The sequence below is a fragment of the Lissotriton vulgaris genome, chromosome 4_1 (genome assembly GCF_964263255.1).
Source record: "Lissotriton vulgaris chromosome 4_1, aLisVul1.2, whole genome shotgun sequence".
NCBI classification, from domain to species: Eukaryota; Metazoa; Chordata; class Amphibia; order Caudata; family Salamandridae; genus Lissotriton; species Lissotriton vulgaris.
In genome coordinates, this window is record NC_141691.1 from 1,418,806,511 (window position 1) to 1,418,830,078 (window position 23,568).

At 48.5% G+C, this 23,568-nt stretch overlaps 1 protein-coding gene across 1 annotated transcript in view; it reads left to right on the forward strand.

The window, feature by feature from the left end:
* Positions 1-23,568, forward strand: part of PSMA8 (proteasome 20S subunit alpha 8) — a 542,764-nt gene that overhangs the window by 444,589 nt on the left and 74,607 nt on the right. The window contains exons 5-6 of the mRNA XM_086966944.1: positions 6,770-6,886; positions 6,979-7,041. Of these exons, the coding sequence (XP_086823070.1) occupies positions 6,770-6,886; positions 6,979-7,041 (180 nt within the window). The remainder of the gene's footprint in view (positions 1-6,769; positions 6,887-6,978; positions 7,042-23,568) is intronic.

Genomic DNA, 23,568 nt, shown 5'->3' on the forward strand with positions numbered 1-23,568 from the left:
TTATTGGTGGCCTGCTTTGGACAATCAAGTCAAAGCCATGGTGCCCGGCATGCCTCTTGTCTAAAAAGCACTGTCAGTTTGCATAACCCACCTCACTCCACTCCTTTCCCCGAGAGGGCGAGAGAGAAGCTAGGGTTAGATTTCTCAGGCCAATACTCCTGTTTACCAAGCAACATGAGGTACACCAGTCTACTCATTGATTATCATTCTAAACGGTTGTACAACTCATTTGTTTGATCACCTGATACAGAAGCAGTCCGGGTTTCAGACACACGTTTGCTTTGGAAGGGGCTCCTAAGTCTGTGGTGATGGATAATGGTACACACTTTGTGTCAGAACGCATTAAAACATTCTTGTGTAGCATGGACATAAAGCAACTCAAAGTAGCGTTGTATGCTCCATCTTTTCATGGTCTGGTGGAGCACGGCAACATGGTCATTAAGGAAGGTGTGCGTACGGCCCTTGCATCCAGTTAGATGTGGCAGCTTTTGTTGATTAAAAGGTTTGGAGCAACAATAATTCTCCACATTGTACCACAGGATTTACTCCTTTTTTATTATTGATGATCAAGATGGTTCACAATCTGTTGTGAACTTCGTGGTTGAGTGAGAAAACACACAGACTGTGATGTCATGCTGTCCAGATATGTGGCCTTTAAGGTGTTGACACAGCAGTTTAGTAGGAAATTGAACTTTGAAAAAAGTCACAATCAGGCATGTGTGAATGTGGAACCGTGACTGGGTGATGATCAAAAACCCCATTAAGACCAGAAAAGTAGAGTCCAAGTTTTTTTGTTCCTTTGCAGGTGGATAGAGTTGGCAAAGGTGCTGCTCTCATTATGAACAATGGTTGGTAGAACAGGAGGCAGCTGGTTAAACTTAACTCTGATCAGGTTGACATTATGGGTAAAAGAAGATTTGTGGTCCAACATGCCGATTGGGCACAGTCCGGGAAAATTCGGGTCTTGTGGTCACCCTAGCTGTAAATGACATGAGGGATTTGGGGGGAGTGTGTTATGTGACGATACACACTGGAAGCAACATGAGGTGCTGCGCAAGAACATAAGGTGAAGATGCACGCGTAAGTCGATCTCATACCTGCCCTTGCGCTCACCAGTCACCAATTCGTACACCAGAAGAAAGTTCTAAACCTCACACGGGACTCCCTTGTAGCAAGGAGCTGTGCGCCAAATTCCTCTCAGTACTCTCTTGTAGAATGAATAGCAGTCACCCTCCTGTGCTGATTGGATTCAACTTTTCCATGAAGAGCTGTGCTGGTCATGCACCTTTCCACATAGATCCACCTTCACCACGCAGCATTGCAGCCTGCAAGGCCAGATCGTTGCCAAAATTGTTGTAAATGAATTGTGGGTAAACCTGTTCAGAGTATAAATAACATTAATCCGAGTTGCAACCCTAGAGTGGTGCCTTCTTAGCTGTCCAGGGAGCAAATATCACAGCTCCGATTGTTACCACACAAACAGCTAACAGGAAAAATTGGGACGGTTCCGTGCCAACCGTGTACATGCAGAGTACTTTATAACATATAGTTGCACCACAATTTCAAACTTCCTGCTGTAGCGGTCCAGTTGGCGCAGTCACTCAGCCAGTGTTCTCTTCCTTCTTACTCAGGCCATCGGCTGGGTTATGGCTCCCTGCCCTTTGCCATTCCAGTAGCAACTGTTTATAGCGCCAATATAGTATGAGCTATTTCTGGTCCTGAAATGACACCTGCCGCTGACTCATTGTCAGTGAAATTGCTCTCCCACCCTCGCAGCTCCACCATTAAGTGAGGTGCCCCTGCCCCTGCACTCTTGAGTGTTGGTGATCGAGGCACTCCTCCACCCGCAGGTTTCCTGGTGCCTCATCCCTGGTGGTCCAGTGGACCTCTGTCTCCTTTCTTTCTGCTCCTTCACTCGTTTTTCTCCCCTTTCTATCTTTCACCTTTCTGCACCTCTGCTCTTTTTCGCCTTATTTCTGCCCATTTTCCCTTTCTCTCCCTCTGCTCCTTCACTCGTTTTCTTCCCCTTTCTATCTTTCACCTTTCTGCACCTCTGCTCTTTTGTGCCTTATTTCTGCCCATTTTCCCTTTCTCTCCCTATGCTCCTTCACTCGTTTTCACTCTTTTTCACTCTTTTCTCTACCCTTTCTATCTTTCACCTTTCTGCTCTTTTCTGCATCTCTGCTCTTTTGTGCCTTATTTCTGCTTATTTTCCCTTTTTTCTTTATCCCTTCTTTCCTCACTTTAACTTCCCCCGCTGCTGCTGCCCCCGCGCCCCCCCCCCCCTCCCCCCAGCGCGACCGGCCCAATCCAGCTCCCCTCCCCGCTCCCGCCTCCCAGCTGTCCAGCCCTCCCCGACCCCTACTTAATGGCGGCCACTGCAGCGGCTGCGGGCGCGCCGCTGGTGCACCGAAGGCACGTCAAAGGCAAGCACGTCTGTGCCCGTCCGCGACCAGCACCAGGAACCCTGGACCTCCGCCCCGCCAACGCTACGACCCAGCAGCACTCCATGCACTCAACCTAGGCTGCAACAACAACTGCAAGCTAGCATCACCAGCTGACAACCATGGACCCTTCAGCTGTCTCCGCTGCCGGGCCACCTGCAGCACTGCCAAGAACACGGATCCAGCACAACCCGTCCACAAGAACACAACCAAACCAAAGACCCTGCAATGCATCCTCCTCAACGTCCGATCCCTCCACAAACACGCCACAGAAATCTGGGACCTCCTCGACAGCACCACCCCAGATGTAGCATTCTTCACCGAAACCTGGACCAACACCACCTCAGGACTGGACATCGCCATCCCCCAAGGATACAAGATCTCCAGGAAGGACCACCCCACCCACCCAGGAGGAGGTATCGCCATCGTCCACAAATCCAGCCTCCGTCTGAGCACACTCCCTGACGAGTCCACAGAACTGATGGAACACGTTCACTTCCAGATACTGGCCAGCCCCACTGCCGCCCTCCGAGGAACCCTCATCTACCGACCCCCTGGACCCCGCGGACCCTTCGCCAACTCCATCACGGACATTATCTCCCCGCAGGCCATCGCATCCACCAACTACACCCTGCTGGGAGACCTCAACTTCCACCTCGACAATCAACTGGACCCCAACACCACATGCCTTCTGGACAACCTCCACAACATTGGACTCCGCCAGATCGTGACCGAGCCCACGCACTCAGCAGGACACACCCTCGACCCCCTCTTCACTACAGGAAACTCCATCACCTTCAGCCACACCACCGAACTCCCATGGACCGACCATCGTTGCGTCCACTTCACCTTCAGAACACCCACCATCCACAGACACCAGCACCTGCTTCCACAAAGAAACTGGACCAAAATCACCGATGACCAGCTCACCTCACCAACAACTCCACCCCAACCATCGCGTAAGATGACGACCCCAACACAGCAGCCCGAACCCTGCATAGATGGATCTCGGACAGCACCAACACCATAGCCCCCCTCAAGAAAAACAACAATACCCGTGCCAAGAAAGCCAGATGGTTTACCACCGAACTTCGAGAGTCCAGGCGCACATGCCGCCGCCTCGAAAAGGCCTGGAGAAACACCAAATCCACAGAAGCCCACAACAACTTCAGAGCCGCTACCAACGCCCACCATCAACTCATCAGAGAAACAAGGAAAAAAGTGATTGAAGACAGAATCTCCACCCATGCACACAACAGCAAGGAACTCTTCAGCATCATCAAGGAGTTCGGCCAACCTACCAGCTAGTCTACCGACATCCCTCCCTCCCAAGACCTCTGCGACAAACTCGGCATCTTTTTCCACCACAAAATCAAGAGCATCTACGACAACTTCGAAGACAACCAACACACTGAACCCTCACCAACCACCCCCGACACCCGGAAACCAGCGATTAATGACTGGACAGCCCTCCCCACCGAAGACACACTGAAGACAATGAAGTCAATCCACTCAGGGGCCCCCACGGACCCCTGCCCCCACCACATCTTCAACAGAGCCGCCAACACCATCACACCCATGCTCCGCCAAACCATCAACCGCTCCATGGCAACCGCCTCGTTCCCCGACGACTGGAAACACGCCGAGGTCAACCCCCTCCTAAAGAAACCCTCAGCAGACCCCACCGACCTCAAAAACTACAGACCCATCTCCCTGCTCCCGTTCCCAGCGAAAGTCATTGAGAAAGCCATCAACAGCCAACTCGCCACATTCGTTGAAGAAAACAACATCCTCGACTCCTCCCAATCCGGCTTCAGAAAAAACCACAGTACGGAAACCGCCCTCCTCGCCGCAACAGACGACATCTGCACCTTACTGGACAAAGGAGAAACAGTAGCCCTCATCCTCCTCGACCTATCAGCGGCGTTCAACACAGTCTCCCACTGCACCCTAATACGCAGACTCTACAATGCAGGAATCCAGGACAAGGCCCTCGACTGGATCTGCTCCTTCCTCTCTGGCAGGACGCAGCAGGTCAGACTCCCCCCTTTCCTCTCGGACCCCACACCTACCACCTGCGAAGTCTCCCAGGGCTCCTCCCTCAGCCCGATGCTCTTCAACGTCTACATGGCTCCACTTGCCCCCATCGTCAGAACCTACGGACTCAACATCGTGTCATATGCAGATGACACCCAGCTCATCCTCTCCCTATCCAACGAGCCCAACACCGCCAGACGCAACTTTCGAGAAGGCATGGAAGCCGTCGCCAAATGGATGAAAAACAGCTGCCTACAACTAAACACCAACAAAACAGAAGTACTCATCATGGGCCCAAACCCCGATGCCTGGAGCGACACCTGGTGGCCCACCGCCCTCGGAAACCCGCCAACCCCCACAGACCACGCACGCAACCTGGGAATCATCCTGGACTCCGAGCTCAAAATGGACCGCCAGATCAACCCTGTCTCATCTTCCTGCTTCCACACCCTCCGCCTCCTTCGTAAGACCTTCAAATGGATCCCCCTCGAACACCGAAAGGCAGTCACTCACGCCCTGGTCACCAGCAGACTTGACTACGGCAACGCACTCTACGCCGGAATAAACAAAAACCTCATCCGCAAGCTACAGAACATCCAGAACGCCGCCGCATAACTGGTCCTCAACCTGCCAAAACACTGCCACATCTCCCAGCACCTGCGCACACTCCACTGGCTCCCCGTCGAGGCGAGAATCACCTTTAAGATGCTCACCCACGCACACAAGGCCCTCCACTGCACCGGACCAGCATACCTGAACAGCCGACTCAAATTCCACGCACCCCAAAGGACTCTAAGATCAGCCCAGCTTTCCTACGCCGTGGTCCCCCGCACCAGAAAGACCAGATCGGGAGGCCGCTCCTTCTCCTTCCTCGCGGCCAAAGCACGGAACGCCCTTCCGCTCCACCTCAGACAAACAACATCGCTCCCCATCTTCGCAAGAAACCTCAAAACCTGGCTCTTCGACCGACCCCCCTCCTTGATGAAATGGAACCTGCACCCTCCCCCCCCCCCACCCCACCCCTAGCGCCTTGAGACCCTTACGGGTGAGTAGTCGGCGCTTTAACAGACTCCTGATTGATTGATTGATTGATGGTATTGGGTTTTAAATGACGATACATATTTTTGTGGAACTTGAAGGGGCAAAAGATTAAGTTGGCTTTCAAACTTTTAGGCAGCAGAGTAGGCTCCGATCTGTGCTTCAGTAGCCAGCGGGAGCCATGTGTTTCTGGAAAAATGTTTTATTGGGAGAATGTGCTTGCATTTTTTCATTAGTCGCAGTGTAAATACAGTGTTATGAGCTGTAAAAAGGATAAGTGGTTTTGCATTTACTTAACCAGAAATTGGAGAGACCGGTGGATAGCTAGTATTGTTTGCATTAAGAACATCAGTCGAATAAATGGAAGATGGACATTTCTGCAGCTCGATGAAGCTCACCCTAATGTACCAATCAATGACTGGGGAAATGCATCTACTTGAAATGAGTTAATTGCAGCCAGTCCCTGAATGCAGAGGGGTCTGTCTGCAACTCCTCTCAACCGATTACCTCCCCGTCCGTCTTCCTGTCCCATTCCTTACCAGTGAGCAGCTTGTCTGCTCCACAGAAACCTGTTACCGTTACCTAGCAACGGTCAATACTTCCCCCAATATGGCGGTGCCTATTCGACATGCATAAAGGGGGAAGTGCTTCACCCACACATCCTGAGAATACCAAAGAAACCCAAGGAAAAAGAAAAAGCACAAAGCAATCACCATAAACCGAAACCTGGAGGGAGAGACAGGCTTAGGAATGGAAGGAGAATACCAGGACTCAGAGTAATGAAGATTTCCGATGAGTAACCGGGCATTCCCTACTAAAGCCATTACTAAGTGATGGCTTTAGGAGGGGGGGGGGGGGAGGGGGAATGAGAACGTCTACTTTTCCACCCACTTTTAAAGCATACATCCGCCATATGCCGTGGGGTGAGATACTCGAACTGTAGCGTTGAATAACACAGCGAGACAATACAAAAAGACAGCTGAAGGAAACAAGCTGGTGGTTGAAGAAGGCTGACCCAAACACCAATTTATCTGTAATATAATCTGTGTATTTAATAATGTGTGTTGTGTATTAACAGTTTTGTTATGTGGGTGTCTTAGATCATGAGGGGTTTTAGACCTCAAAAGCTGTCGGTAACCAGGTATAAATGTTACATTGTTTATCATATGTAATTAGCAGCATTAAATAACATAATTTTATTAGCCAAACATTACAAAGTGTGGATCCGTATCGTTTTTTTGTTCCTACAGGCAAATGCTATTGGCCGTAGTGCAAAAACTGTCCGCGAGTTTTTGGAAAAGAACTACACAGAAGCAATCGAAACCGACAGCGACACAATCAAGCTAGCAATAAGAGCTTTACTCGAGGTATGTGTTCTTTCTTTCCCCCTTCTGTGCACATCTTGTATCGATCTATGCCTTTTGCTGAAGTTTAACCTGCTCTAACTCTTGTGCTATAGGTTGTACAGACGGGTGGTAAAAATATTGAGCTTGCCGTGATAAGAAGAAACCAGCCGCTGAAGGTATGAGAACGTCATTGAGGTGCTTTATTGTACTGCATGTTTAAAATCCAGCTGAGATCTGTATTGCACCCTTTAGAACGGGGGCTATGATGGTCTAAATCTGTACCATTCAATATACGGACTCTTAGGCCATGCTTTATAAAATCATTTTATAGGGCACTGAAAATAGTATTTATTTTATATTCGTTCTATTTCAGCGACATTATTTTAGGCTTGAAACTGCGACTGCTTCACCACATTTAACTTTAGCGGCCATAATAGTAACGATAATTTCTTACACAAAAGTCCTATTATGATGGGCAATTTATTGAAAACACTGACACCTTGTGGCTGGATCAGATATCTGCTGTCAAATTTCAAGTTTGGCCAATTTGCCATACAGATTGGAAGAGGCTTTCAAAAACAAGTGTAGGTCTTTAGCAGCAATGGATAAAATAGGACAGTCTTTATAAAAAGAAAATCTCTCCAATTACGAAGGGTACTTTGACAGCTACCTTAAATATAGCCTGTAAACCGATCGACGGTAGTAAGGAGTGTTCGTTTTTGTGCTTAGAACTCTCCCAGGACCTATTCACTGCTCTTCAGATTTCATTCCCAATAATATATGTGCAGCCCAGAAATGCATACATGTAATTCAAAATAGTCCTGTCTCACCCACTGTGGTCACCACCACACATGTTAAAATCTGACCCCGTACCCATGTTCCATAGTCTCCAAACCCTGCTCTTAAAAGAAAATGTTGTATGCTCCACCCACCATTAAAACTAGGAATTGATAGTCTTCATAACAAGAACTACCCATGGACTTAATGAGAAGTAACGTTATGTTATTTTCCGTTTCCTTTGTGACCTGTTTAACATAGAATAATATAATCAAACTCTTCTTGCAGACCTTTCAGGATATTGCAGCATAGATTTGCAAATTTAGCGGCACAAAAATGGGATTTTTGTCGAATAATTGCAGCACTTTATTTTACACGTAATCCTTCATTTCTAGCCTTAAATCAATAAATATTTTAACAAAGTATTTCACTTTGAAATAGGCATGTTTGAAGTGTCTGAGAGTGTTTCTTTACTATATTCTCCTTTGTGGTAACATTCTGGAGCATAGGTTAAAACAAGCACAATAGCACAGGGAGAGCTTGGAGACACCCCTGACCCCGGAGAGCTTGGAGACACCCCTGACCCTGAAGAGCTTGGAGACACCCCTGACCCTGGAGACCTCAGACATCCCTGACCTCTGAGACACCCCTCACCCTGGTGACGTCGGAGAAACCCCTGGCCATGGAGACGTCAGAGAAACCCCTGGCCATGGAGCCTTAAGAGACACTCTTGACCATGGAGACGTGAGAGACTTCCCAGACCATGGAGATGGGGATCGGTTTCGACGAAGCTTGCAGATGCTGCACAAAGTTTTAGTCACCAACGCCACTTAAACGAGACATCGGCTTAACACTGAAATGCCTCAAAAGGCAAGGTTTGGGAGCACAAATGTCACTAAAACCGCTGACATCAACTAGTAGATGGTCCAACAAGCAAACTGCTGAACACACTAGCCAGCACTGGAGTTGTGTAAATGAAATGCTAGGGAGATGCACCAACAAGTTTAGGTGTGGTGTGCCAGAGTCGTTCAACAAGCAGACCTCTATTCCAACAAATAATTAGTGGCACAGTGAATCATCAACATGCAAATTTCACTCGCTCAATCTGCAGAGAACGCATGGTCCTGACGTATAGGTGCCTCAACACACAAAGCCCTGGAGTGGCCAATGATGCTGCGACCTGGAAGTGTCCCGTGTGCCAATGTCACTCAACCAGCAGACTACGTGTGAGAATCCTGACCAGGCAATTGTTTCAACTCGCGGGCACTGCTCACGCCGCTTGACGCCAAGAGGACTCAACAGGCAGACATTGCAGTGAACTTATTAGTAGCCCAAAGTGCAGGGTTTCATGGTCTGGGACTGCCGGCCACCCCCGCCTTAACGTACAAACAATAATTGACAGTAACTTATTAATCAGTCAAGCAACAGATTTCTTTGGAAGGCAGAGGGTCTTGCGACCCCCTGGCCGTATTTATTAAAATATTAAAACAAATAAAAAATGAAAATTATTTGCATAGTTATTAAATGCAAAATTCAGACATTAGATTTACGAGTTAGACCGGTATGATGGGCTAACCTTAACAAGTGTCTAATACAGCGTGTTTCCTAACCGAATCTAACATCCTACGATCAATTTTGCATTCTAATCATTTCTGGTCCTAAGGCAAGGTCGTTAACCGGTGTCCGATCCTTTCCCCAGCTACGCCCTCACGTCTGAGTGCGCATGCGCGACAAGGGCCCGGATACCGGGAGAGTTCGTCCCTCTCCTGGTTACCCTCGTACGCTCCGTGAACTCCATTTAACCAAAAAGGGGGGCCCTTACACTCGCACCATTTGCTGACGTCATAGTGTATGTGCGGGGTGGCTACCAGCCCGAGGAAAGCGTGACTCCCTCCCCCGCACCCTTCCAAGCAAGCGGATATTCTGCCCCTGAAGTTCTAGGAGAGACCAGTGGCCCCTCCCCCTGGGCAGCCCCATTCGCTAATGGTGCCGCCCCCTAAGGACCTTAAATTGCTGCTCACCGATTATGACCCTACCGCCACAGGCCAGCATAGTTGACCGACTATCTGCCCCCCCCCCCCCCCCCCCCCCCCAAATGCCTACACTGAAAGGTCATACTCTCCTAGCAAAACCTTCTACCCATGCCGGTATGTTACTTACCAATATGTAATTCCCTGCTTCTGTCAAGTGGACCCCATCTCGCAAGTAGAACTGTTCTCCCCAAATGCAACTCTGTAGGTGAGGAGTTCTAAACAGCTTGTCTGTTTTATTGTTGACCCTCTTTACTGAGTGATTCAACGCCCAGACTGATTCACCCCCACCTCCACTGAAGCCTAAGTATCAACTGTGACCACACTATGGTGCATTCCGGTAACAGCTTTGCCAGCCATCCTGCCGCTGAAATGATTTCTTCCAACAGGACCCTTCTGCCTAACTCAACTAAATCATTACCCCCCAGATGCAGGATGACCGCTGAGGGCGGTGGGGTGTGACTTTCGAGTAAGTCTGAGATGTAGCCCCTTAGCTGACTGAGGCGAAGCCCCCCTCTACCATGAAAGGAAACATTGAAACCCCCACACTCCGCCCTCCGTCTACCTTCTCCTGCAAGAAAAATTGATTTAGCACGTTTCACATAAGAATGACCAACTACCCATACTACATGTGTCCTTTTGTCTTCCTGCCGTTGCCGAGTTGTTTATTGTTGCTTTTGATGACCCTGTAGGAATTTCCGCCCTGCATCACAGGCCCGGGAAACAAAAAGATAAACACAAACAAGGCAGGTGTCAGGGGAAGTGGACTGACCCTTACAACATGTGCAGCCGCACATGACGCTTATAGGCATTGGAAGACCATCTCCCAATCCTCTTCACACTATTGGCATTCAATCCCCTCACAGTGGCCTCAGTTGCTGCCCCAATCCGGAAAGAATGTGTCCCAAATTCCTTGGGGTTTAAACCTGCCTTGGCGATCGTCATTGCTAGAACTCTTTGGAACTGAAACCTGGTCAATGGGGTCCTATTCGCATGCATTAGCAATGCTCCCATTGCTTCACCCGCCTGTTATCTGATGAACGCCTCCACATGCGACACTGGGCAGCACGGGCTATTCAGTGCCCGATGTATTACCAAACTCTCTCCCCTGGCCTCCTGATCAGTCTTGGATTTCCGGATGTTGACCCACATTGTGTCACCCCGTATAGTAGTATCTCTCAGCTGAAGGCCACCTACCCTGTCGAGTTTGTTGTTAGCAACTAGTTCGCTTACCCGGAATGCCCCGTAAAAGGCCAGGGAAAAGGTGGCTTTGAATAGGAGTACCTCTCCTGAAGAGCTGCATGTGTCCGGTAGGGCAAGCAATACTACTGCCAACCGTTCCAGACCTGTTGGTCTTCTGCCATCGGCGGTATTTGCCTGTAGGTGCCGCCACCCCTTTAAAGCCTTTTGAACTAAAAAGCTGTTCGTAAGATCCCTGCCCCTCCTTGTCTGTGCCAAGAAGGAAACAGCTGCCTTGTCTGCTAGCAGTCGCCGCTGAGCGCCCCTCCCTGTGTAAGGTGTCCATGTACCCATTAAAATTTGCCTTCTGATCCCATTTGGCCTCCCAATCCTGACCCAGAAATGTACAGTAAGACCTGGTCGCCCCTTCGTAAGCTGTCCTGGTCCTGGAAGCTAGGCTGGCTGCCACAAGGTCATGTAGTTGGGGGCACCAATCTGCCAAAGTGTTGAAGGGAAGTGGGCTGGGGAGGCCTCTCCAGCTGGTAGGTGTTCCCTGAATACCTGCATCTTAAAGCGAGAAAGGGTGTCAGCCGTGTTATTCAAGACCCCTGGAACATGTTTGGCACTGAATTGTACATTCAACGTCATGCATCTTAGCACAATCTCCTTTATCAGGCGCAGTATGAATTTACACCGTGCTGCCTGTTGGTTGATGCATTCCACTACAGTCATGTTATCTGACCAGAAAATGACAGACCTATTAGCCAATTGTTCAGGCCAGACCTCTAAAGCAACCCAGATTGGGAACAGTTCTAGGAACCCAAGGTTTGTTATCAAGCCGCTTTCTTCCCACCACTTGGGCCATCTTTGTGCCACCCACTTATTGCCAAGTATGGCGCCAAACCCTACACCGCCAGCAGCGTCCGTCCATAGTCCTAACTCTGCTGAGGTCAGAGTGGGGGCACCCCACAGTACTCTGCCATTGAAATCCTCCAGGAATGCAATCCATATCCGCATGTCCTGGCGAACCTCTACTGACAGTCTTGTGCGATGATGTTTATCCCGCAAGCCCTTCATGGCTTGTGCAATCGAGCGGGAAAATGGGCGTGCCATAGGGATTACCCTCAATGCAAAATTTAGCTGGCCAACTGTCTGCTGCAACTGTTGTAATGTGACTTTCTTTTTCAGCAAACATTTTTGAAGGGCTGCCCTGATCTTCTCAATATTTTGTCTTTGGGTAACCTGAAACAACCCTCCAAGGAGTCCAATTCAATGCCCAAGAATTCCAGGCATGTATATGGCCCCTCCATTTTTCCCTGCCCGAGCGGGACCCCAAAAGCACGCATGAGCACGCAAAACTCCCGCAATGCCCACGCGCACTCCTGTGAGCCCGCCACACCCAGGAAAAGAAAGTCATCGAGGTAGTGCATCACATACTGGTGACCCGTAGATTGACTCAGAACCCACTCAAGGAAAGAGCTGAATGTTTCAAAGTATGCACATGAAATGGAGCAACCCATGCGCATACACATGTCCATATAATATTTGCCTTCGAAGGAATAACCTAGCAAGTGTTGGTCTCCTGGATGCACTGGTAGTAAGCTGAACGCTGACTCAATGTCTGATTTTGCCACCAGTGCCCCAGGACCCAAAACTCTCAACATCTCCACTGCCTGGTCAAAAGACGCATATTTCACACTACAAACGTTCTCATCAATCGCATCATTCAATGATAAGCCCTTGGGTGCTGATAAATTGTGTATGAGTCTAAATTCGCCCTCTTCTTTCTTAGGGACCACTCCCAGAGGTGAGCAGACAAAACTTGGTACAGGGATGTCAAGAAAAGGACCTGCTACTCTACCTTAACGCAATCCCTTCTCTATTTTGTTTGCTACTACCCTGGGATTATGCTCAACTGACAACTGGTTCCTACACTGTGGTGTCCCGGTATAACCCCCAGCTGGAATCCGGAAACCGAGTGTGAAACCTTGTAGCATCATTGCAGAAGTATGGTTTGGGTATCTATTGAGCCAAGGAATCATAGCCGCCACAACAATCGGTGAGTGCGCCACCTGGGGGTGTTCTCCGCTATTTTGGTTTCCTTCGCCCTCTGTTACCTGAAGCGCTACCCTTTGACCGGCATGCCGTTTCTGGGTGGGTAGGATGGCGCATATGTAACACGCCTGCCTGAATTTGCACGTGCCCGGCTCCCTGGTGCAGGTTCGCATATTGAAATCCCAACACACTCCTTTCCCACCTGTATTATTTCTGGCCTTATTGGCCACTTCCCCGCCTTGAGCTGACCAAAAGGGCTGCTGGGGCTTGGGCGAATATCCTTTGTTCCAGCTAGTTCTAGCGCCTGCGGGTTTCCCCTTTTCAAACTGAGAATGCCAAGAAATTGAGTCAACTTTGTCCCAGGCTAAAGATCTGTTAAACTCCCTAGCTTTACTGAAAGCTATGTCATATTCCTTCCATGAATCCCCCCCATGATTCGAATTGAACATTTTAATTCTACTCTGATAGCAAGCCATCTCCGCCTGCATACCGGGGGAACGCTCGGCGGTAACCGCCATAAACCCAGAGAAAGCCCTGATCCCGTTGATAAGCGTCTCTTCAACCCTAAACTTGTAGAACTGCGACCGCCATTAACTAGGCAACATCATCTCCTTCTGTGATTTGGCATATTCCCACTCCCTGCTGTCAATCAGCAATGAGAACATATTTATATATTTTTTTGCCCAAATCAATTCTTTCACACTTTGAGAGACATGTTGTGCCAAGCTCTCCCCCCTAGAGGGAATCGCGCCCTCACCCAGTACTGGCAGGGCCACCACCTTACCACTTTCAGCGGGTTGCGTTGATTCAATGGTCTTGACTGCGCCCCCATCGCTTGCTGGACCTGTTTGGGGAGAAATCGGGGCGCTTGGCATGCTACTTTCGCCCCTAGCCACCATGATTTGTGCGACCATTCTCTGTGCCTCGGCCGTGGGGTCAGCTGCGGGAGGTAACATTCCCCCAATCCCCAACCATGGAAGCACTGCTGCTCTCTGCGCCGCTAATTCTGGGGGCACCTGACCAGCCCCAGGTGATGGGCTTACTGGGATTACCGGTGGGACAACTACGGTGACAAGGTTAATGGGTGACGCGACTGGTGTTATTGGCACGCTTACCGGGGTTTGCGGGGCAGGCGTGTGCGACCCAGGTGCAGTTGGCGTTCCACTCGGGACTGGCCCCAGGGACCCCCCTCCTACAAGGGGCTTGGGGGGCGAGTACAACCCTTCTTAGCTCTGCTTCGTTTTGGTGGTGTCACGAACTCCCCCCTTGGTCTCGGTGAGACTATATTCCGCTTGGGCCTCCCCGTTGGCCCTGCCTGTGCCTCAACCCTCGAATCTAACTCAGCAACAGGCTTACCCAATTTGTCCACCTTCCCCAATCTCTTGTCTATTGCTGACATTTTGCGCATCATGGTTTGAAACATTAGCTCCATGCGCGAACTCCCTGCACCCCGTCTGGCAGACATTCCAACTGTTCTAGCACCTACACTGCACAGTGCGTTTAATCTTGGCACAATGTGCCCTGTACCTGCTCCAAGTTGGAGGCTCACAGGCTGGCCGTAGGCACCACGCAACTGTGACCGCACACACCAGCCCGCCTGGAGTGTTTGGGCGAGCGAACTCTAGCCCCGCGGCCCGCCAGAAGCAGTGAAAGGCAGGCCTGCCTGTGTCCTCGGATTCCGCACCGCCGTGAGCTCCTCGGCTAATAGGTCAGCAGCAGCCGTTGACTGTAATCCTACGATGAAAGAAATTTTACCACCAGATATTGGCTTCACGACGCAGGATTCCCTTAGGCTTCAAAAACACTCCCCCTCTCTCTGATCAGTTGGCTAGTATATGCACACCAATTGCCCCCAATGCAAATGTACAATGTCACAAATTTCGTTTACCAAAGGTTTCATACCACAGCCAATGCCCCTTGCAGCTGAGAAGCGTACACTCTACACTGCGTTTTGCCCCTAAATAACTCCAGCATCCACATGTAATTTGCCACAATTGTGTTGCCCCCTTCAATGATATGACTATAGGCAATCAGCCAGTAGGCTCGGTAATTAAAATAAAACGACTGTAGTGCCTTACTCCAACTATGTCCAGCCTAATGCAAGACCATGAGGGCTTCTTTATACTTTTCAAACCATTTAGGGCAGGTTTTGTTAATAAAAAACGGGTCAGCGCTCGATTTCACATATAAAAACCTCTCTGGTCTCCCATCCGCTTAGTGCCCTGGTTGACCCTGCTTCGCTTCTAAATTGAAGTGTGCACGTATACAGACGGAAGCTCCTATGTTTCGTGCGGCCGGTTTCTGCACTTTAGCCGCGCCCGCACAATACCTCGTGTTCCGCTGGCGTCCACCTATTCTGCCCTGCGACTCCCTTGGATTGTGCTGGGTCCCTGGCGCCTCAACTGTGCGCCCGCTCGATATCTACCGCGCCTCCGCTCCGCAGCCTCACGATGAATGTCTTTCAGTCTGCTCCTCGAAACGAAACGCCGAACACCGCTCCTGCTCCACGTAGCACAGCCGAATAACCTGCAAGACAAATGAGAAAATTAAAAGCCCCACAGCGGGGCGAGGAGCGAGCCTGGGAAGCGCGGGCATAAAGAGGGAGCTTCCCGCGCTCCTCAGGCTCTTAAACCCTCCCTTGCCTTGGTCCCGCCCCCTTCACCCGGAAGTGATCAAAACTGCTTCTGGGTCAACGGCGGGACCCCCAACCAATCGGGGCGGGTGAGGGGGCTGGGCCCAGCCATATATGCGTGGGGGCAGAGCGGCCCCCCTTTCCTATCTACTCGGGATTTGGGTCATTTGCAGTCTAAGGACTGTACATTTGACGTAAAAACCTCCGTTTTATTTGACCCAGGCTAGTGCCCTTATTCTTGTCAATGTTTTACACTCCATAATACTTTGATTCTTTTTAGGCTTTTCCTTACTTGTGATGTTTTTAGGTCTTGGTTAAGAGTGTCTATTTGCACGGAAACATTACACATTAACACCTGTAAGACGTGCACCTTGGCACTGGTGTCAGTGCACGAATTTTGGGAATTCCCACACTACTCCACCAATCTATCTGGAAAGCTGTATGGGGCGTAAGTTTAGGAATGTCTTTCCCCAGATTTTATTTATAGACCGGGTTTAGCTTTTCATTACGGAAATGCAATTTAATGTGAAAATGCACATTTCCCCTCTTTCGTTCTCCAAGGGGAAACATGTTTGCCATACTCCCCACAGTCTGACAGTTTGCCATTCCCCCTACGAAGGTAAATTACTGCAATCCATTGCTGAAGTAAACCTCTCGCTGTTTCCAAGTAAAATAGGGTTTGTGAATGCCATTAAAATCAAAAGCTTGAGTGTTCACAAACTCAGAAGATAAACCAGGTCTTGATCCTCCTACTCTACTCCCCTGTCATGTTTCTTTCTACTACATCATTATATGCAATTGGGGTGTATAATTACTATGAGGTAAATCTATTTACACCTGCTTGCTATACTTTTGTGGATTCCTGATAGGAATAGATGGAGCTATTTTTTTTACCATAAATGTAAGTCCAATGCTGGAAATGGCTTTATAAGCTAGGTCAAGAGAGTAGGCTTTGGGTAGGCTTTCAATCAGCAATTAGTTGCCTTGGGCAGGCCCCGCCAGTCATTTCTTTGAGACTGTGCATTGAAACCTTGAATCAACCCATGAATATGTGTGCCCTACCACCATGCTATTAGCTATTATGTGCATTATTCTGCTTAAAAGGCCAAATAAGACACCAACTTAGATAAACATCCTTGTAAATCTAAAGACTTTATTTACTTTCATGTTATGTAAAATATATTTAATAATCGTAATATATAAAATAGAAACTTCTTAATACACTGTTGTTTATAGTAAGAGTTGGTCCTGAATCATGATCACTGTATCTTATATTTGCCATAGCTCATTTTGAAGGTAATAGCATTCAGAAATATGTTGGAATGCCACTTAGCAAAACATTTACCTTAAGGTTGAAAGATAGAAAAAAATCATTTTGACAAAGGAAGATATGTATCTGGTAACAGGATAGTGCCTTTTGCTCATATATACTTCAGTTTAAACCTTCCTATCATCGACTGTGGGAAGCAACTCAACCACATGTGGTGGCAAGTTTTCAACAACTTAAGGACAGGAGTTTGAATCAAAAGTTCCAGTAGTTTGCTCACTTTAATGACAGTCCTTCAGATTCACAGTTTTCTTAACAGCTGTGAACAGTCTGGTTCCATTGTCCTTATACAGAAAAATAACTGGAAGACTATTCCAGCATTATCAAATATCTCACTTCAAATATTCCTCCTCTGTCTCAGTGCTCTGTTTGCAGATAAATTAAGTCAGGAATTATTTCTTCCCCCTTTACAGTCCATGCCCCTACTTTCTTACTGCTTCACATCTAAATACCAATGGGGACATTTACCTCTTATATTTTAGCTATTCATCTGATTGGGTCATTCAAAGTGACACTCTATTTTTTTTATTGAGTCCATTGCCTTCTCATATTTTTTTTTGCTTGAACACTCTGATTTTTCAAACATAGTTATGAATTTATGGTGTATACACACAAGATGGCCTAGTTTCCCAAATAGTTGGGAATTAACCTCTTAGCTGCGTCGAACGTTCAGCACCAGTGCTGAACATTCGAATAACGAGCGTTGGCCCATCTGCCAACGGTCGTGCGCAGCACTGGCAAGGTAGTGCTCGCGACGACCGTTGGCCGACGGCAGCTCTTAAGGGGTTAAGAGGTAACAATATCTGTTATGTATACACCACCCCATGTCCGTCTTCTTGAAATAAAAATAAAACCTCAGATAGCATATTCTCCAAATTTCGTGGGCAGTTTTGTAAAAAGCACTGCCTTTTTTACAAAACTTCTGATTTATTTTGCAAATCCCAAAGTCCTGGAGGGTCTGCACTTGGTCTTTGGACAACGCCTGCTCTAGCAAAATCTGAGCATGCTCATTAGTTTCACGCCCTCTCATCCTTGTCACCATTTTTAAAACTTAAGTTTTACTATCTGTGGATAGGCGTCTAGAAAGCATACAATAAACATTCCTTAATTAACTTGTGCTCCCGCCACCTCCCCTAAAACTGTGATCTCCTTGTGTTCTATTTGTATAGCGCGAACAGTAACCCGTAAGCATCCCGGCGCTTGTACTCCTACCACAAGGGAACCCCTCCTGGCTTTTCCTTGTGAGGTGTCCACTCCTGGGCATCCCATGGTGAAACCAGGCATCCCTTGTGTATCTGGGGCCGTTGTGGAGACTAAGCAAGCTATTGCCCAGAGTTGCAGCGTGGGGCCCATGCTTAGATTCGGCACTGAGGCGAGAATATCCGGTCAGAGGAATTTAAGCCGGATCCCGCCGAGGCGGGAATCGAACCCTGGTCCCTGGCCAGCGCTCTGCATCAAGGTCTGCTGCTCTAACCATTGAGCCACACTTCCTTTACTCCCCTACCCCCCACCTTTAAATTCACAATCTGTGCTAGGGCACCCTCCCCAGCTTGTAGTGCAGGGACCTTGAAGGACTCTGATGAGGAGAAGGATGGACATAATGAATATTACCTATAAGGAATCCGGGGATCACTCCCACGTCCACTCATCCTAGTCAGTCCTTAAAAAGAGGACGTAGCAAACATTCAGCGGGTGCTCTACTGAACATATCACACACAAGTCAGGCATGGGAACTAAGGAGCACTTTTACTGAAAGAAAAAGCCAAAAATCTGGACAGCAAATTTGAACAAAAACCCATCAATCAAACAAGAGGCAGCACAAGCAGAAGCCACACTCAGCACAGCAGCCTCAACGGGAGCTGCAGAGAAATACAGACAATAGTGGAGCACAGAAGTGCTAGGAGGAAACCCAGGTGACCGTTTTCCAGGTATCAGGCAGAGAAACTCCTTTCTGTTCCCTCGAGGAAAACACTGTTCCCCTCGCTTACTGCCCACACACAGAAAAGGCCAGCAGAATCCCAGAATCAGAATAAGGCTAACCAATACGTAAATGTATCCGACCACTAATGGTCGATACTGAAGGATTACCTACTATATAACCCAGATCAAACCACGCAAAGAATGCATCAGTTTTACTAAAAGCCTTGGCTCGAGCAAGATAAGCTCTCACCACTCTTCCAACACCAACTGTATGAAAATCCAGCCCAGCCAGGCAGAACCCATCACTAGACTTATAAAGGAGAAAAACATCCTGAAGAACCTGGACATTTCTTTGGGTCTAATGGCAGACAAAGGCTGTAAAACTAACCTTCCTCCAGTATGATTTTCCAATAAGGCTCCTGCAAAGAAGACCTTCAGTGCATCAGCATTTTACCAAGCCAATCTTTTGTGGTACACTCGCAGGAGACTCTTTAAAGGTTTTAGTATTACGATTTATTACGAGAACTGACTATGGTTGGTGCTCCCTCTCCAGCCGGTAACTATAGCTCGAAGGAACACTGCAGAGTCCGAGAACCTGAGCACAACAGAATCCTTACATACTAAACTCGCAGATGCTGTGCAACTTTAAGTGCCAATGCCACTTAAACTACAGACATCGCCTTAATCCTGAAATGCCTCAAAAGGCCAAGTTTGGAAGCACAAATGTCATTTAAACAGCAGACATGAACTAGTAGATGGTCCAACAAGCAAACACCAATGAACATACTAGCCAGCACTAGAGTTGTGTACATGAAATGCTAGGGAGATGCACTAACAAGTATATGTGTGATGTGCCAGAGTCGTACAACAAGCATACCTTTATTCCATCAGTTGATGAGTGGCACAGTGAATCATCAACATGCAAATGTCACTCACTCAATCTGCAGAGAATGCATGGTCCTGACCTGTAGATGCCTCAACACACAAAGCCCTGGAGCGGCCAATGATGCTGCGATCTGGAAGTGGCCCGTGTGCCAATGTCACTCTACCAGCAGACCACATGTGAGAACCCTGACCTTGAAAATGTGTCTCAACTTGCGGACACTGCTCACGCCGCTTGACGTTGAGAGGTCTCAACAGGCAGGCATTAAAAATACAACACGTCTTCTCGCCTTTACAAAGTGGCTTGATTTTTCCCCAGAAATGAAACCCAAGAAAAAATAAATCATAAATTCATACTACATTACATAATGTTTGTTTGTTAAATATCTTTATTCGGCAAATTGATCACCATAAAAGAATACATATACATAATACATTCTAATACACCAGTAAAACTTTAAAAGGATACGGTTAAAAGGGAAGAAATGCACCACAGTCACTAGTTTGCTACAGGCGGTTTCAAGCATCAGACCGTAGGTCCCCCCGAGTGCAATTTCAGTAGACGGGAGCGCGTCACCCACGCACTGCCCAAGAATTTTGCCACCCCGCAAATCATGGTGGAGGAAGAAGAGTCAGTAGAAAGTACACGTAGTGCCTGGCTATGGCACCTCAGCCCCAATTCCCTACACACAGGTTTCAGCCAGAATTTCCGCGCCACTTTGTAAGCGGGGCAGGCAAAAAATAGGTGGGCCACAGACTCCTTTGGTGCTGCACAGCCAGGGCACGAACGCAGGGGGGCACCAGAGTTCGACCACCTCGCCGTGAAGTCATGCACCGGAAGCGTCCCATATCTCAGTTTTAGATATAGCGCTCGATCTAGAGGTTTGGTTATCAGGTCAAGGAAGGGTTCCAGTTTTTTCACCCATTTAATTAACAAAAATTGATCCGTGAGTGAGCCCCCATCCATGTCCCTCAGTGCATTACTCTGTACCCAATCCCAATATAGCTTTTTGATCACTTCCTTGGGTGGCGGCGTTTGTGACTCCCAAGCATCCCATAGACCCAAGTTGAGAACCAGGTCTCTCAATTTATTCAGCCATCCTATTTTTTTCCCCGTGTCCAACAGAAGAAGATCATCCAACCCTTCAGCATATTTTGCGAGCTCCTCAGTTCTTCTTAAACGAGTCCAGAAGAGCAACGGGCGTAGCCTTACCAAGTCCTTTAGTGCTCTTCTGCCCAGATCTAGTCTCAGGGGGATCAGTGGGGTGGAAGCGGGGAGAGCCACCACCTTCCTTAAAAAATTGTTTTCCGCTGTGGATAAATCTGAAACATTTTCGAACCCCCAGAGTTCGGAGCTATATAGGGCCGCCGGAAGAATCTGACCCTCATAGATCGTCATGGCCGGGGAGACTGGTTTGCTACTTGACTCGCGGAGCTCCCTCAGAGTCACCCCAGATACTCTTTGGTGGCTGAGTAACATTTTGGCCAAGTGGTCCTTCCAGGTATTTCGACTATTTATCCGGACACCAAGATAGTCAAATGAATCGACCAACTCCAGGGGCGCACCATTGAGCAAAAAGTTATTTTGAAATCTTTTAGAGGGGGAGAGTGCCATCAGTTTAGTTTTTATTGATGGTTAAGCCTCTGTTAGTACAAAAAGAACTAAACCGGTTCAGGAGTTTTTGCAGACCCACTGGGGATTTGGAGATCAATAAGGTGTCGTCGGCGAAGAGTTAAGTGGGGATTCTTTCCCCCGCCAGGGATGGGGCATCCGACTCTTCCCCTTTCAGATGGTCCACCACTCCATTCACGAATAGGGAAAAGAGGGTCGGAGCTATAACACAGCCCTGGCGTACTCCTCTCCTCACAGGGACCCTATCTGTTAACTGTCCCTGGGATCCCCATCTGACCCTCGCGTAGTTCCCCTCATGGAGCTTTACGATTAGACTCAGGAGCCTACTGGGAAATCCCATCTCTCCTAGGATCTCCCATAATTTTGCCCGGGGGACCAGGTCAAAAGCCGTTTTGAGATCTATGAAGGCCATGTATAAACTGCCTTTCTTGATGGTAACTGCCTTCCAATAGATAACAAAGAAACGAAAGACCTGGTCCATCGTGCCTACCTTCCTTCTAAAGCCCGCTTGAAGGTGGGAGAGAATACTGGCCTCCTCCATCCAATCGCCTACCCTTGAAATGATGACCCTGCCAACCACTTTCTGAATTATATCTATCAAACTGATAGGTCTGTAGTTCGCAGGATCATCTCTTGCCCCCTTCTTGAACACAGTTACCACCTCTGCCCCCTTCCAAGAGTCCGGCACCTGGTGACCCCTAGTAATCAGGTTCATAATTGTGGCGATTAACTTGGCCCAAGCCTGCGGCTCCGCGATCAACAAGTCCCCAGGGATCCCATCCGGCCCGGCCGCCTTCTTTGGGGTTAGATGTCTAATCGCCGTCACTACTTCGGTGGTTGAAAATGGAAGGTCATCCACCCCTAAGGTATCCCCAGCGCCAAAACTAGCTGCCCCGGGGCTGATTAATTCATCATTACCTCCATATAGGGATGAAAAGTGACTAAACCATTGCTGGCTGGTTATATGAGCTGCTAATGGGTGCGATTTCCTCTGCCTAGTTCTATTAATCAGATCCCAAAAAAGGTTCGGGTTCCTTCTTCTCACAGCATTGGATAGGTCCTGCCAATGCTGTTCCTCACACTCACGTTTCGCCAGCGATAGTGCTTTTAGGTAGTCCTTCCTGGACGCTCTAACGAGCAAAGGATCCCCAGAAAGCAGGGCTTTTGTCAGATTTTTCCTTTTGCCCTTACACTGATCTGTATACCAAGGTTTATTTGAAGTGGGAGGTGTAATAGATTTCCTGTGGCTTTTCCCTTTTGAGATAAAAAATTGACTGACATGGTCTATTGTAGCTTTATAAGGTAAGTCGAGGGAAGAGTGCGGCAACATACTCGTCTGATTTTCACAGACCCAGGCCTCCAGATCAGAGGACAGGCCCTCTACCAGGCATTTAATGGCCCCTAGGTCATCCTCCTTCAGGTTAGCCTTGTCCCATTTCAGTCTGCGATTGTTGTTGTATGGGATGATCTCTTTGGATGTTTTTAAGGGGGCATTCACCCTACTGTCTTTAAAGATGCCCCAATTAAACTTACAACACAGGGGATTATGGTCGCTATCCTGACTTGGGAGCACTTCCATGTCAATAAGGTCTGCCCAAAAACTAACATCCATTAGGATGTAGTCAATTCGGGACGGCCCAGTAAGTCTATTGAAGGTCAGTGCACCTGCCTGGTCGGATATAGTCCTGCCATTGAGGGCTCTTAACTTGTGGTCCCTAGTTAGTGCATTGATTTGGATCGCCCTAGCTGACCATTTTCTAATAGGGGGCAGGGATAGGGTTGGGATGGACCAGTTTGCATCTTCGTCTTCAATACCCAGGGGGTCATCTCCGAGGAGGGGTTCAAACGTGCAATTGAAATCACCCCCCACGATGATTTTTGCTAATGAAGGGCAGTTAGCTAAGGCAGAGTCCAGAGCTGTTAAAGTTGAAGAGGCAGAGTCCCCAGGTGCCCCTCTGGCGTAAACGTTGAAGAGGTCAAGCCTGCTACCCTCCGCGTTTCCTCTAGAAGAGAGGTGGAGGATGTCACTACACTCCAAGTTGTGGCCTGTGACCACCCAGTCCAGCTCTATTCTAATCCAGACCACGAGGCCACCCGCTGGTCTACCCTTTCCTTTACTTACTGCTGGCAAAAAGTGGGTGGTACATTACATAATGATATAAGTCCCCACGTGGTCTACGGAATCTCTGTGTCCCAAGTGATCTCCCTCCCAACATTTGTCCACCATCTCCACTAGTGTTGCTGGAGACAGCACCTTCTCCCCTTTCA